A 16,222-nucleotide genomic window follows, 5' to 3' on the forward strand; every position below is an offset into this window, starting at 1 on the left:
GGGGTTCGGGGTGGGTAAGGGGTTGGGGGAGTAGGGGGTTGGAGGGGTAAGGGGCGGGGGGCGGGGGCTCCCCCCGGGCGGGGCTGGGCGGGAGCGGCGGTGGGCGCCGCGGCCGCGGCTGATGGGCGCCCCTCCTCTCGGGCAGGGCGCGGGGAGGCGGCCCCGGCGCTGGCCCTGCCCAGAGGCTGCGGGGCGGGGGATCCAGCCATGTCCGACTTCCAGATCTCCGTGGAGGAGCTCAACGACCTGCTGGCCAACGGCAGCGGCTGCTACAGCCTGCCCAGCGCGCACAGCAACGAGGTGGCGCCCCGCATCCACGTGGGCAACGCGTGAGTCCTCCCGCGCACCGGGGGGGGGGTGGTGGGGGCGGCCGGGAAGACCCCCTCCCTCGGGCCGGCGCTAGGCCTGGCGGCGGGCGGGGGAGGAGAGGCAGGGGGACGACCCTGTTGACTGGGGCGGGGCTGGGGTGGGACTGGGAAGGGGGGCGGGGGCTGCCGGGGAGGGAGGGGGAGCCCAGGATGGGCCCGGCGGGAGGGCGAGGGGCCCCCTCCCCAGCTGTCCCTGCCCGGCCTCCGAGGCGGCTTGCTTGAGTTTTTGGGATCGGCCATTGATGCCTGGGAGGTTTTGTCTTGGATTTGCTGCTCTCCGGATGCACGTTTTCCCCATCCGGATTCTCAGAGCAGAAGCCCCCATTCAAAGTTTTGAGAATTTGGATGGGATAGAGAGCGGCAAAACCTCCCAGGCATCAGTGGCTGGTCGATTTCCTTAAATTCAGGTTTATGGCTATTCCCCACCCCCCCATAAGGCTTTCCGGGAAAACAGGCTGCTCTTCTTCTCTTGGCAGGCTCTGCTCTCTGTCTGTTGCTCCTATTTTACAGGTTAGAAAATTGAGGCCCAGGGAGACGGACTGGGCCAAAGGCCGCCAGGCTAGTCCATAGCAGTGGGGGACCAGAACACAGGTCCCGAAGACGGGTATCCAGGGATGAAGAAGAAGAGTTGGTGTTGATATGCCGACTTTCTCTACCACTTAAGGAAGAATCCAACCGGCTGACAATCCCCTCCCCCTCCCCACAACAGACACCCTGTGAGGTAGGTGGGGCTGAGAGAGCTGTGACTAGCCCAAGGTCACCCAGCTGGCTTCATGTGGAGGAGTGGGGAAACAAATCCAGTTCACCAGATTAGCCTCCGCTGCTCATGTGGAGGAGTGGGGAATCAAACCCGGTTCTCCAGATTAGAATCCACTGCTCTTAACCACTACACCACACGGGCTCTCGATCCGATTCTGGGCATCATTTTTTGAGTACAAACGCTCCCTGGGAACTCATCGTCTGCCTCCCCAGCAAGGAGGATGTGCTCATTGCATAGTAAAGGTAATGCTTTCTGCAGGCAATTCTCTGCAACCCACTCTGAATCCTGCCTTGCGTTTTGGCCTGGCAGGCGGAGGTATGGACCCGCTCTGGGTTGAGAGGTTAGGCTTAAGAATCACATCTGCCCAATTTGAAAGTGGCCTGGGGCGGGGGGCTTGCTGCTGGAGAGAGAAATGGTCCTGGAGTGTTAACATGTCAACCAAGATGGGACAACGGCTGCCCGTGACTGGCTGTTTGACACCTTGGACACATTTGCTAGAAGTTTGGCCGCTCCCATAACCTTCCTTAAACAGAGCTTTGCATTCTTCTTATCGGTAAACTCCCCCCCTCCTTTTCCTGGAAGGCTACATACAACTCAGGGGCTTCCAGTAGATTGGCAATAGGTTCCAGACGGCGAGAAGGAAATACTCCTTCACTCAAGGAGTAATTACATTGTGGGATTCGCTGCCAGGGGATGTAGTGATGGCAGGAAAAGGAGGTTAGAATCAGCATTGCTGACAGATGGCCACCTAGCCTCTGCTTCAAAACCTCCAGGGAAGGAGAGCTCGCCACCTCCCGAGGAAGCCTGTTCCACTGAGGAACCACTCTAACTTCCTAATGTCTAGACGGAAACTCTTTTGATTTAATTTCAACCCGTTAGTTCTGGTCCGACCTTCAGGGGCAACAGAAAACAAACAGAATATGCGTGCAAGGCATTTCTTATGTTCAACTATGGGGGCAAAATGATCCGTTTTCCTTTTGTTCTGGCTGTGCATCTGGAGATGCGTAAGAGTTCTGGGTACCACTTGCGGAAAAAAACATTTTAAAATATGCATGGAGGAAATGAGCTGGGAACAGCTTTGGGGAGGAAGGGAAGCCAGGAGCTTTGGCAAGGGCTTTGGCTTGCAAAGGTGCCAAGCGCTCACTTCCCTTTTGTGCAAGCAAAGGGCGGTGGGATGCTTTTGGGGCCTCCTGGCCCTAAAGCGAGACGTGCCCTGCCCGCTCCCATCCTACTCATGTTCCTTGCGGCTTGGTCTTTTTGCTAGGAAAAAAAGTTAAACGTTGCTGGATTCCTCTTTTTTTGGAAGAGTTGCCTGTAGTGGCTGTTGTGGCGTTGAGCAGGCCAGCTGGCTCACGGTGGCAGGATGCTTTGTAGGCAGTGGCCCAGAGGACGGTCTGAAAGTACCTGCTGTGGTTCCATGTCTGAAGCTAAGTATAGGGCTGGGTATTATCCGTGGGAGGACTCCCTGTTTGGGTGCTGCGAGCTCCTTTGGTGCGAGCGCCCATCCTGCGGCTTCCAGAGGGGTTGCAGATGTTTATGTGGCTGGTCCCAAAAAGATTTTCACACACCAGAACCGACAGGTTGAAATTAAGTCAAAAGAGTTTCCAACAGTTAGAGCGGTTCCTTAGTGGAACAGGCTTCCTCGGGAGGTGGTAAGCGCTCCTTCCCTGGAGGTTTTTAAGCAGAGGCTAAATGGCCATCTGTCAGCAATGCTGATTCTATGACCATAAAGTTAGAGAAGAGCCAGGTATAAAAACCAACTCTTTTTTCTCATTTTTCCCCTCCTTCTTCCCCTCCTCCTCCATTCCTGTGTGTATGGTGCCTGATTTAAACCACAACTCTGGCAGGGTCTTCAGCCTTTCCTCCCTCAGCCTAGTGTAGTGGTTAAGAGCAGTGGTTTGGAGCAGTGGACTCTGATCTGGAGAACAGGGTTTGATTCTCCACTCCTCCACATGAGCGGCGGAGGCTAATCTGGTGAACTGGATTCCCCACCCCCACTCCACATGAAGCCAGCAGGATGACCTTGTGCTAGTCACAGAGCTCTCTCAGCCTCACCTACCTCACAGGGTGCCTGTTGTGGGGAAGGGAAGGTGATTGTAAGCTGGTTTGAGTCTCTCTTAAGTGGTAGAGGAAGTTGGCATATAAAAACCAACTCTTCTTCTTCTTCCCCTACAATTTTCTTACCTGAAACAATCCTTGAGGGGGAGGGGGCACTGATTGGTCAGTTGGGAGTATTAAATAATGTCTATGTAGCTTTCCCCAATGGGCTGAATAACGCTCTCCCATGACCGTTGCAAGTTTGGAAAACGGTGCAGTGGGGAAGGCCGAAGCTCCTTCTCTACATGTTTCCACAGTGACAGTCCATATTTGGCACCACATGCCCGGGAATCGAGGTGAACCTGCAAGTAACGTTGTAACTGTTACACAACACACATGTTGGGGAACTTGGATCCAGTCTGTGTACTCTTCAATGTGTGAAGAGATTGCCTCCACGTGGAGATTTATCCCCCTCTCCACCTTGGCTCACAACCTCTAGAGAGCTTTTATTTTATTTTTGGTATCCATAGAAGTCTGTGCTTGGATCGTCCTTTCCCTGTCCTTAGTGTGTTCTTTCTTAAACCTGCTGTGCTCGGATCTTTTTTGGAAAGAGCAGGTTATTGTGCCATCTGGACAGAAAAGCGCACATTTTCTTGTCCTGCAAAGGAACTGCCTGTGTGGGTGGTATTTTCTCGCCATCGAGGCAATGTCATGGTTGCTGTTTTTTGGGGGGGCTTTTCAGTGGCTTATAGCCATTGCTGGCTTGTTGCCACTGGAGGGCTTTTGAAGGACTTTGGAGAAAAAATGGTAATTGCTGCAGGACTACAAAATGCTCTGATGCACAGAGGGGATAAAATGCTGAGAAAATGGCGATCTAGAGGGGTTGGTGGAGGATAGTGCGCAGAAAATTCCTGTGTGGAAGTCCCGTTGCCAGCTGCACACCTCTGCATTCGTACAAACAAGTCAAAAATGAAAAATAGTGTTGTAAAAAGCAACGTATGAATGAAAAAAACAATGCCAGGCTAAAGAATGGAACCATATATAATGAAATAGACAAGAACCATGCAAAAAATACTACAATGTATAGCAATCTATATAATGTCTAAGCACATATGTAGACAAACATTACAGTCCAACCTCACGTGGGGGTAAATAAGACAGAGAAATCCAACAAGACGTGAAGAATACAGGTGGTCAGGTAGTGTGGATGCTGAACAATGATCCAAAGTGGATCAAAAAGATCCAAAAGAGATCAAAGAAGGAGACGATACAGATTAGAAGTCCGTTTCTGCCAAAGGCTTCATCAGTCATTCGATCTCAGAAGATCACACTTGTGCTAAGCGCGATGATTGGAATCTAATATGGCAAGAGGCTGAAATGAACTATGAAAGAATTGATTGAATTCTATGCACAGACTTCTAATTTGTGTCTGGAACAACTGTCTCCTTCTTTGATCACTTTGGACCCTTTTGATCCATTTTGGATCATTGTTCAGCATCCACACTTACCTGACCACCAGTTTTCTTCACATCTTGTTGGATTTCTCGGTCTTATTTACCCCCACGTGAGGTTGGACTGTAATGTTTGTCTACATGTGTGCTTAGACACTATATAGATTGCTATACATTGTAGTATTTTGTGGGTGGTTCTTGTCTAATTCATTATATATTGTTCCATTCTTTAGCCTGGTGTTGTTGTTTTCATTCATACACCTCTGCATTTGTGGCAGAAGCAACATGGAAAATCTTCACCATCTGGAAGCCACCCAGGTAATGATCGTGAAGGAGATAAAGGAGAGTAAACAAAATGATCCCCTCTCCTACACTCTGTGTTGCTGTTATGGAAACAAGGAACTGCAGAGATAAGATCCAGCTAGATTTATAGTGTCATGGGGGCAGGGAACAGACTGGCCCACAATTTGATCTCGGCATTTGCTGGATGGCCTCCGATTTGCTAGACGACCGAGCGTAATTCTGAACCAAAAGTGACAGCAGTCCTTTGCAGATGCTCAGAGAAGTAGAAATAAATATCTAGGGAGAGTGTGAGGGATCAGGTCTTCTGGCCCCATCCCAGAATTGTTTGGAACTTGAGTACCGTATAGGGGCCTCTGTGGCACATGAGCATCTATGCACTTTCTTATTACTTTGTGGAGACTGGGGATGGATTCTGTAGGTATGATCCTGATTCAGCCCTTCCTTGGTTCTCCCAGCATTGGTTCCCTGCTTCCTCCCTCTTTTTGCATGTGTTCTGAGAAGCACAGCAGGCAGTGTGGTGAGGTTACTCAGTGGCGGAGAAGATTCTTCCACAGCCCTTGCCTTTTGCTTGTCTCACTATAGTTCATCTCCTGGTATTTACCCTTACCCTTCCTCTTTGGTTTGCTGTCCATGGTCCTGATGCCAGTGAGGTCATAAAGTTGGGCTCCCCTTTATCTTGTCACATGACCCCTCTGATGTCATGTAACATCCTGTCACATGCTTGCAGCTCAGAGGGCCCCAAGTGTATAAAGACCCAAGAGGCACATCCTAAAGAGATTTACAAAGTCGGGTTACAAACGTCTTCTCTTGCTGAAAAATGCAGGGAGCATTAATCACAAACCTATGCCTGTTTGCTTTATTACCTGAGCAATGTTACTCTTCTAAACCTGTACAATGTTACTCTTCTAAACATTTGTGCATGGCTGTTTCCTCGAGGACACTCTGCCGACTACTTTGGAGCTTTGCTTTCATTGTGCTTGCATTTTCCAACCATCAGAGGTCACCTTGGTCTCCCCGCGCATTTCCCCCGTGTTTTCTTGATTCTGCCTAAACACAGATCCAGAAAATGTGGGGGAAATGGCAGGGAGATCAAGGCTACCTCTGACCATTGGAAAATGCTAGCACAATGAAAGCAAAGCTCCAAAGTAGTTGGCGGGGTGATCATGAGGAAACAGCCATGCATAAATGGCCATAGACTTCAGTAGACTTACAGCGCATTCCTGAGCTTTAAGGGCAAAAGCCCTTAGGAGGCCAGGAAGACGCTGTGTTAGCCCCCCCCCCCCCAGTGTCTGGGCTACTTACGCTGGCGTTAGTAGCCCCAACCCCAGCGGGGAGGCCCGGACGCCAGTCTCCAGGCACTGCCATGGCAGCGCCACCCCAGGACGCCAATGGGGCCTTCTGCCAGCGTCCCACCAACATAAAGGCCCACGCCGGTGTTCCAGGGGGCGTTCTGGTGTCCTGGGAGGCATTCCCAGTGCTGGTCGGGGGAAGGAGCTGCCGTTAGGCAGCCTCGTGTCCCCTTTCGCCCTGGTCATATGACCACTGAGGAAGACCGAACGGGCCGAAACACATCTGGTTTATATTGGTTATTTGTATTTATTACAGATCATCAACACTGTTGGATATTTAGTAATTTTAATTTGAAGCCTATACGTTTTGGGCCTGCTGTTTTTAATGCGTGTACACTTTATAATAAATTATAGCAACAATTTGTATAATATTAAATCAATTTTTAATTCTTTGTGTGATTTAGGTTGATTTTTTTTCCCTTTTCATTTTTTCTATAAGCTTCTTTTCACCATGGCTTGGCGTTATGTCTGGAGTGAGCTTGTGAAGCAGATCAATGATTCCCATTTGAGAAATGGGCAGCCCAGTCTGCCAGAGGGATTTGCTTGTGTTATGCGTAGACTCCTTTGCAGGGGTGGGGGCTGAAGACCAAGTATTTGAGCACAGCAGTGATACCACACTGGTGCTCACGTAACTATATTGGAATTTTAAAATACAAGAGAATACGCTGTGGCTCAGCGGTAGATTATCAGCTTTGTACACAGAAGGTCTTGGGTTCAATTCCCCAAGTATCTCCAGGTAATAGGATAAAGTAGTAGGTGATGTGAAAGTCCTCTGTCTCAGATTCTGGAATGCGGCTGCCAGGCAGAGTAGACAATACTGACTTTGACAAACTAGAAGAAGAAGAAGAGTTGGTTTTTATATGCTGACTTCCTCTACCACTTAAGGAAGAATCAAACCGGCTTACAATCACCTTCCCTTCCCCACAACAGACACCCTGTGAGGTAGGTGGAGCTCAGAGAGCTGTGACTAACTTAAGGTCAGCCAGCTGGCTTCATGTGGAGGAGTGGGGAAACAAATCCAGTTCACCAGATTATTCTCCACCGCTCATGTGGAGGAGTGGGGAATCAAACCCGGTTCTCCAGATCCGAGTCCACCGCTCCAAACTACCACTCTTAACCACCACACCACGCTGGCTCCTAGAACAAACTAGGCTCAGTAGAAGGCAGTTTCATGTGTTTATGACGTGAAAACTGGTGAATAAGATTCCTCGGCCCCCCCATCTTGTTTCTTTAAAAATAGCCTTCCAGATTTTTTTAAAAAAGGTATCGAAGGTATTGTTTGAAGAAGACATTGATTGGTACAAATGCTGACAAGGTCATTGATACAGGATTGCTAGCTAAGCAGGGCATCAATGAACCCCTATGCATTTTAATGCGCCCGCATTGAAAGGTCAAATGGGAAATACAGGACAGGGAACTGCAACATTTGCAAAAATGGGGGTGGGAAATACATGAGGACAAGTCCAATGAGCGGTCTTAACAATATTAAAAAGAAAAGTTAGATCAAGGTGTCATTGGAGGCTGTTTTACTTCTTGCAGATGTACCAGCTGCCTTCCCTGTGTAAACTGCAGCCACAATGCATCTTTCCAGGCCTATTTGCATGTGAATCAATGTATTTTTTAATATATATATATATATTTCCAAACTAAACGTGTGTGTGTAAAGTGCCGTCAAGTTGCAGCAGACTTATGGCGACCCTTTTTTGGGGTTTTCATGGCAAGAGACTAACAGAGGTGGTTTGCCAGTGCCTTCCTCTGCACAGCAACCCTGGAATTCTTTAGTGGTCTCCCATCCAAATACTAACCAGGGATGACCCTGCTTAGCTTCTGAAATCGTACGAGATCAGGCTAGCCTGGGCCATCCAGGTCAGGGCCCAAACTAAACATACCGACATGCAAACATAAACAAATTGTTACATTATACTGGAACTTTATAGTTACAATTCAATTATTGCCTTCTTTAACTAACACTCTTCTATATTCCGCATATATCTTACAATACCTTTGTTACTAAAATTCTTAATTTCTCTTTCTATAATTAATTATTGGCTGTGTAGTTAAAGAAATGAGTACCCGGCTTGCTGGGGGTAAAGTGTAGACGACTGGGGAAGGCAATGGCAAACCACCCCATAAACATAGTCTGCCTAGTAAACGTCACCCCATGGGTCAGTAATGACCTGGTGCTTGCACAGGACTACCTTTACCTTTAGTTAAAGAATACATTCCATTTTTCATAGAACTCAGAGATTGATCTCTTATGTACTAAAGACTTCAAATAAGCCATATTCACATACTCTGTTCATTTATTTAACCATTCAGTTCCATCTGGGCATTCCTCTGCTTTCCACATTCTTGCATATATCATTCTTGCCGCTGGAACCACATACCTTAATAGTGCGTAATATATTTTTGAGATATTGCTTGGTAAAATATTTTAACGGCATGCTTTTTGGATCTAAGGCAAACTTATTCTTTGCATTTCATCATGTGTCATTATCCAGTATTGCCTTTCTGCAGGTCAGCCACATGTGATAGAATGTTGTGTCTGTATTTTGACATTCCCAACATTTCCCATTAAAACCTTTGTTAGCCTTTGCTATGTCTTTGGTTGTTAAAAATATTGTCGAAGGCTTTCACGGTCAGAGTTCATTGGTTCTTGTAGGTTATCCGGGCTGTGTGACCGTGGTCTTGGTATTTTCTTTCCTGACGCTTCCCCAGCAGCTGTGGCAGGCATCTTCAGAGGAGTAACACTGAAGGACAGTGTTACTCCTCTGAAGATGCCTGCCACAGCTGCTGGCGAAACGTCAGGAAAGAAAATACCAAGACCACGGTCATACAGCCCGGATAACCTACAAGAACCAATCTTTGGTTGTTATTTACAACCTAAAATACAATTTTATACCAGTTCTCTCTTAGAGTTTGACATTCCGTGAACTTCAATTTTTTTTGTCTGTAAATTTTCCCACTGGCTCATATTTATACTCTCTCCCAGATTTTGCATCCATTTTTATCATGTAATCTTTGATTTAAGAGCCCCGTGGCACAGAGTGGTAAGCTGCAGTACTGCAGTCCAAGCTCTGCTCACAACCTGAGTTCGATCCCAACGGAAGATGGTTTCAGGTAGCCGGCTCTAGGTTGACTCCACCAGCTTGCTGGGGGTAAAGGGAAGATGACTGGGGGAGACACTGGCAAACCACCCCGTAAACAAAGTCTGCCTAGTAAACCTCGGGACCATTACATTACTTTAATCTTTGACTTGTTCTGTTTCGGTTTCATACTGTAATAACAATTTATATATTTTCCCCGAACAAATGTCTTAAGTCTCCCATAATGAAATGTTCATAAGCTGTCCTTTCTCTTAAACTTCCACCTTCCTGTTTTTTAAATCTGTTTTTTCATTATTGATGCCAATAATGGCATATAATAACCACTGAATATCCTTTCCTTCATCTTTCATTGTTTGCCAAGATTTTATTTTTGTTTTGCAGTCAATGTATTGACAACTGTTTGTGCTGTATTGAGCTGGATTCTGACACCTTTCTTTGCAGGAAGGTGGCAGTTTCCCAGCATGCTGTTAGAAAGGCATTCCCTGCCTGCCCATGAGTTCCTCTGCTAATCTTGTGAGTGCTGACCGGAACTGAGTTGGGAGAGAGTTGTTGTTCCTTTTAGAATAGGATTTGGGATGTCACTTGCTGTGTACAACCCCCCCCCCCCCCGCCACACACACACACATTCAGGTCTTGTGCATGCCGTTTGATGAACTTTAAAAAGTTTTAAGAAGTTATCTTCAGAGTTTGGGCATTCGAGCCTGGAAGCAGCTAGGGAGCAATCGGGAAGCAATCAAGAAAAAGAGGAGGAGTTGGTTTTTAGATGCCAATTTTCTTTACCTTTTAAAAGGAGAATCAAAGCGGCTTGCAATCACCTTCTCTCCCCCTCCCCACAACAGGCACCTTGTGAGGTAGGTGGGGCTGAGAGAGCTCTAAGAGAGCTGTGACTAGCCCAAGGTCACCCTGTTGACAACCCCTGCCCCAGACTTGAAAAGTAGTACACTATAGGGTTACAGAAGGGTTGCAACAGCCTTTAAAGAAAGGGGGCTTTTGTTAAAAAGAAAAAAAATGTACAAAAATAGCAAGGTATACTTTCTGGGGTGGGGGGGTTAGATACCAAAGAGCCAGCGTGGTGTAGTGGTTTTGAGCGGTGGACTCTAATATGGAGAACCGGGTTTGATTCCCCACTCCTCCCCATGAGCGGTGGACTCTAATCTGGGATAAGAGCGGTGGTTTGGAGCGGTGGAGTCTGATCTGGAGAACTGGGTTCGAACCTGGTTCCCCAGACTGAAGTCTCAGTGGCCCTTTATAAGCTTGTATGTGTGTTTTGCTCTTCCTGCCTCCTAAACTTGAGGTGTCAGAGGCAGGAATCAATTCCAGTTCCTCTGGAGGAAATAATTTTGTTATTTCTGCTGCCCCTGAGAGGTTGCTGAGATTCGTGTTAACTGGTGGCCATCAGTCCCTTGCTAATGTAATATTCTGCATAGGGTAAAATTGATTCCAGGGGCGGGTGTAGGGTTACAGGCCTCACTGGGGTGAGTGCCGTATTTAGAGCAGGCAAGATTCCAGGACTTTCCTCAGGGACGATGGCAGAGAAAGTTTCTCTCTTAGTTGTTCTTGGTTATGTATTGTGAACACCCATGGCTTTTCAGGATTTCTCCGGTGATGATTTTAATCCGTGGCAATGAAAAGGAGCTTTTGCAGACCCCGGCACAGCCGTCCCGTCACTTTAGATGCCTTTATTGGAGAGCCAGCGTGGTGTAGTGGATAAGAGCGGTGGTTTGGAGCGGTGGAGTCTGATCTGGAGAACTGGGTTCGATTCCCCACTCCTCCACATGAGCAGTGGAGGCTAATCTGGTGAACTGGATTTGTTTCCCCACTCCTCCACACGAAGCCAGCTGGGTGACCGTGGGCTAGTCACACTCTCTCATCCCCACCTACCTCACAGGGTGTCTGTTGTGGGGAGGGGAAGGGAAGGTGATTGTAAGCCGGTCTGATTCTTTCTTAAGTGGCAGAGAAAGTTGGCAAATAAAAACCAACTCTTCTTCTTCTTTATTGGATCAGAGGATGTATTTTCTTGTTCTTTTTAATCTTTGTGGTTAGCTGACAGTAGACACGTGAAAGCCTGGAGAAAAAATACCAAGAAAAATAGTGGGTTTCCCCACCACCTCCAAAGAATGGGGAAAAAAGCTTAGACCCTGCCCCTCCAATCTCTGACTCAGTCATCTAAGACAAGAATCTAGCCAATTGAAGTGGGTCCAGACCCTTAAACCTTTATCTCTGGTTCTGCACTAAGACTTTGTCTTTCTGGTGTGTGTGTTTGTGTTAGCGTCGTGAGTCTGCAACGCCTCTGTTTGGACTTGTGCCACTTTCCCTTCTTCCTGCCCTTGGATATACAAGTTGTTCTTGGCTCGGAGATCTGTCTCCTCCCTTCGAGAGCAAGCGGCTCCTGTCAATTCCGCTGTCTCGGGCGGAAGAAGACATGGCATTTGATCGTTCCGAGGCAGCTTGGTTTGTAATGGTGATCTGTGCTGGCGTTCCAAGTTTTGCTCTCTTGGCACTGCTCTGGAAAACTGGGGGAAAGACGTTTGATAGCTGAGATGCGCGTTGCTACAGAAGGGGGTGCAGGGATGGAATGGAAGGGCAGTTGCCACTGCCCCGGATCTGGCAACCCTATAGCCCCATCCGCTGCCGGTGGCCGGGGGAGACCTGGCAACCCCGGTCAGTGACCTCCCAGGATAGTACCATTAATAATAAAAGAAGCCCACAGAAAAATCTGCTTCCAAAGTACAAAACGTGCAAATTTGGGGCCTTTTGCAGGCCTCCAGAATGACGGAAAGAGCTCCCAAAAGGGGGGCAGCGACCCGAAATGTCCCCCCCTTGCTCTTGATGTTCAGCCTTGCAGCCTTGGCTATTCATGATTATAGTATATAATGTTAAATATGAATGGCTTCTAACTTCTCTCTCTCTCTTTTTTAAATTTTTATTTTTATTTTTATAACAAACTAAAAAAACAAACACAATAATAATAATAATACAAGACATTTTTTAAAAACAGAAAATACAAAAGAGTATCCATATAAACTTATCAATTCATTTACAATGATAGAATATATAAAATTGGAAAAACCAAGATACCCCTTTGACCCTCCACCCATCTTAAAAAAGTGACCCCTCACCCGACTTCCGTAGAAGTGTCTAAACAGTTTTAAAAATATTATTAACTGTAAAATATAAAATTGTCAGATCTGTGGATATCTAACTTCTCTACCTAGCCCGAGGGCGGCCTAAAAATATAAGCGATGCGTAATTACCCAGTGAAACAAGTTGAGCCAAGGAGGCCGTGAGCGGCCTTTTATTGGCAGTGCTCAGGTTCAGAACGCTTGAAAGGCGAGGGCTTTGCCGTCACTCAGAATGCTTGCTCAGTAGCAGGGTGTTCGTTTTGCAAAGTGTGTTTTCCCAGCAGCTTGTCGGGTTTCCTCGCCAATATCGTGCCAGCTCCCTTGAACGAGAACTAGCTTGTGACTCGCACTAACTAGCTGCCACGTCACATCTCATGAATTGAGTGTACACCTTAGCCTAGAATGTGTCCCCGAATCCTCTGCAGTAGGCTGGGGTTCTGTGGTAGATACACACGTTTTCTCTGGCAGGCAAGACTGGGAACCTATGCAGCTGCTTTATATTGAGTCAGACCGATGGTCCACGTATATCGGCACGGTCTAGTCAGATTGTAAATTTGAGCACCTGTCCCCTGAGATCCTTTACTACTCAAGCCCCGAACAAATGCGCTTTTAGAAACATTAGTGGCCTCAGTTTCCCCCAGGCATGGCAAAATGGAAGCAAACGTGGCTTGTCGTGTAGCGTTTGAAATGCCCAGGGCTAGAAGTGTGCGAGCCAGCGTGGTGTAGAGGTTAGGAGCGGTGGACTCTAATCTGGAGAACTGGGTTTGATCCCCCACTCCTCCACAGGAGCGGCGGATGCTAATCTGGTGAACCAGGCTGGTTTCCCCACTCCTACACATGAAGCCAGCTGGGGGACCTTGGGCTAGTTACAGTTCTCTTCGAACTCTCTCGGCTTCACCTACCTCACGTGTTACCTGTTGTGGGGAGAGGAAAGGAAGGAGATTGTAAGCCAGTTTGATTCTCTTTAAAAGGTAGAGAAAATCGGCATATAAAAACCAACTCTTCTTCTTCCTCTTCCTCCTCCTCTTCCTGTTCCTCTTCCTCCTCCTCCTCCTTGGCCCTGGGAAACCCAAGTTCAAATCCCCACCCATGCCATGGAAGCCTGCTGGGTGACCTTGGTCCAGTCACACACTTTCGGCCATGACCCTGGCTAGTATTTGGATGGGAGACCTCCAGGGAATACCAGGGTGATGCGGAGGCAGGCAATGGCAAACCACCTCTGAAAGTCTCTTGCCTTGAAAACCCTACGGGGTCACCATAAGTCAGCTGTGACTTGACGGGGGAAAAAAGGTGTGAGCTTCTGAGCTACATTTAGCATGGGTGTAGCGTAGTTAGACTGTTGTAACAGAATCTGGGAGAGCCAGGTTCTAACTCCCACATTCCCATGGAAGCTTTCTGGGTCACCTTGGGCACATCGCTTTCTCTCTCAGCCTTCCCTGCCCTACAAGGTGGTTGTTGTGAGGACGAAATGGAGGTCCATTTTGGGTCCCTGTCGGGGGGGAAAGTTGGGCATAAATACCCCAAGAAGATAAAAATAAGACATAAGACTCTTCTTTGGGTGTAAATACTGTTCCTTCCCTTGATGAGGTTTCAGCAGTTGTGCCTGTAGAAGAGTTCTGTGTAACTAAAAAGCTAGCGCTGCCAGTGTTTGAAACGGTTAACTTTGTTGAATAAAACGTTATTGTATCATTGGATCCCCCAGAAAAAGAAAAAAACATTGTAATATCCTTGTTTTTTAAAAAATGTTTTATTAATTATTTAAACATTACATACGCTTAAACATTGCATACACATACACGTACAGATTATAACTTCTTCCAAGGAAATCAGCAAACAATTGTGAATAAGCCAGTAAATAATCAAGAATATTGTTTTATACTATCAATTCTACTTAGTAATAAACTGTTCTACATTGCATATAACTCATATGAGCCTTTTCATCTTCCATTCTACCGTTCTTCTGATTAGACAAAGCTCAAAACTCTAACATTACAAACTGCCTGATACTTTTAATCTTACTTAGCCCCCTACTATAGTTCTACTGGAAATTCTTCTCCACAATTTACTACCTTTCCCCCCTAATTTTCATCCATCCTTAAAGCACGCTCTCAAATATAAATATCTCATTTTATATTTTCAGTTGAGCATAGTCAAAATAATTCTTGCGTTTCTTTTGAAATCCATCGATCCTTGTTGCCATTTGCAAGTCTGTCAGCGCAGGGGCTTAACCAAGGTCGCTCAGCGTTTCCCTGAAAACCGACTCGCTCCTCTCTTCCTAACTGGGCTTTCCTTTTTCACAGCTTCATCGCCAAGAACATCATGCGGCTGCAGCGGCTGGGGATCACCCATGTCCTGAATGCCGCCGAGGGCCGGTCTTTCATGCACGTCAACACCAACGCGGAGTTCTACGAGGGCACCGGCATCACCTACCACGGCATCAAGGCCAACGACACCCAGGAGTTCAACCTCAGCCGCTACTTCGAGGAGGCCTCTGACTTCATCGATAAGGCACTGGCGCAGAAAGATGGTGAGATGCCCAGCTCGTGGCCCCTCCCTCATCTTCAGGGAGTGGAGTAGGGGGGTCACTGGGGGACCTGTGGGGAGGTAGTTGTGAATTTCCTGCAACGTGCAGGGGGTTGGACTAGATGACCCTGGTGGTCCCTTCCAACTCTGTGATTCTATGATCTCCACTGGGTAAATTCTTTGGCGGACTTGTTTGGCAGCTTGGGGGGTGGGGGTGCTCTCTCGTTTTTGGGTGCCTTGTTTTTTGTTCAGCAGTGTTTATGGCTAGATACCCGTGGGTTCCCGACTGTAGTTTTTGCTCTTTGTGGGTTCTCCTTGCAGGTATGCAACGCGCAAAGCACATACTTGTGACCTTGACCAAAATGGTGTTTTAAAATGTACAAATGGGGACCTGTGAGATTGGGTGGGGGGGTTCCCATTCTCCCTCCCCTTTGCCCTCTTTCCTCCCTATGGTCCACCTTTGGTTTGCACCCCGCTTCTCTCCCCAAAGCAGTTTTACGACACCCTTCTCCCCCTCCCCTCCTTGTCCGTCTCTTCTCTTCCGCTCAGGCCGGGTGTTTGTCCACTGCCGCGAAGGCTACAGCCGCTCGCCGACGCTGGTCATCGCTTACCTCATGCTCCGGCAGCACATGGATGCCAAGAGCGCCGTGAGCATGGTCCGGCAGAAGCGGGAGATCGGCCCCAACGACGGCTTCCTGAGGCAGCTGTGCCAGCTCAACGAGCGCCTGGTGAAGGAAGGCAAGGTGAAGAAGCCGTAGCTGCCTCGCCCGGCCTCCCTCCCTCCCTCTCTTTCTCTCTCTCTCCGTGTGGCTCGCCGCAAGGCCGTCAGTGGCTTTCGGTGTCCAGCTCCAACTGCCACGCCACGCCCCGGGGGGGTCAAACGAGAGAGCCGTGGCACTGTCCAAATACCCTTCGAGGAAGACTCCAACCGCTAGGCTTCGGCTTGTCTCCTGGGTCTTTAGTTGTGGAACCTGCCTGTTGTAATGTGTGTGTGTGTGTGTGTTTGTGTGTTTGGAGGCACTGGGCGCTTCTTATCAACTGTGGCCACTTTGGGGACTCAAGCTTTGTATCGCTAGGTCCCTGCCGGCACAGTCAGCCGGCACCGTCCCCATGTATCTGCCATGTCTGGGGGCACCCACCCTGTGGCCCAACCTTCTCCCTCCCCCTGTTTTGAGGGATATCGATGAGAGTTTTCTAGCTGA

The 16,222-nt window shown here is 48.1% G+C and overlaps 1 protein-coding gene across 1 annotated transcript; it reads left to right on the forward strand.

Annotated features, from left to right (window-relative positions):
• The first annotated feature begins 207 nt into the window (after positions 1-207).
• On the forward strand, positions 208-15,783 carry DUSP3 (dual specificity phosphatase 3). Its single transcript, XM_056863848.1, has 3 exons — positions 208-329; positions 14,798-15,024; positions 15,570-15,783. Exons 1-3 carry the CDS (start codon positions 208-210, stop codon positions 15,776-15,778), a joined length of 558 nt encoding a protein of 185 aa, XP_056719826.1. The 3' UTR covers positions 15,779-15,783.
• The last annotated feature ends 439 nt before the right edge of the window (positions 15,784-16,222 follow it).

Source organism: Euleptes europaea, chromosome 18 (assembly GCF_029931775.1).
Source record: "Euleptes europaea isolate rEulEur1 chromosome 18, rEulEur1.hap1, whole genome shotgun sequence".
Taxonomy (NCBI): domain Eukaryota; kingdom Metazoa; phylum Chordata; class Lepidosauria; order Squamata; family Sphaerodactylidae; genus Euleptes; species Euleptes europaea.

Bases quoted from the DNA above. Each gene is read 5' to 3' on its own strand.
- DUSP3 (XM_056863848.1), top strand. From the start codon at position 208: ATGTCCGACTTCCAGATCTCCGTGGAGGAGCTCAACGACCTGCTGGCC. The intron at 330-14,797 runs GTGAGTCCTCCC...CCTTTTTCACAG, and splicing joins CGCATCCACGTGGGCAACGC to CTTCATCGCCAAGAACATCA. The intron at 15,025-15,569 runs GTGAGATGCCCA...TCTTCCGCTCAG, and splicing joins GGCACTGGCGCAGAAAGATG to GCCGGGTGTTTGTCCACTGC.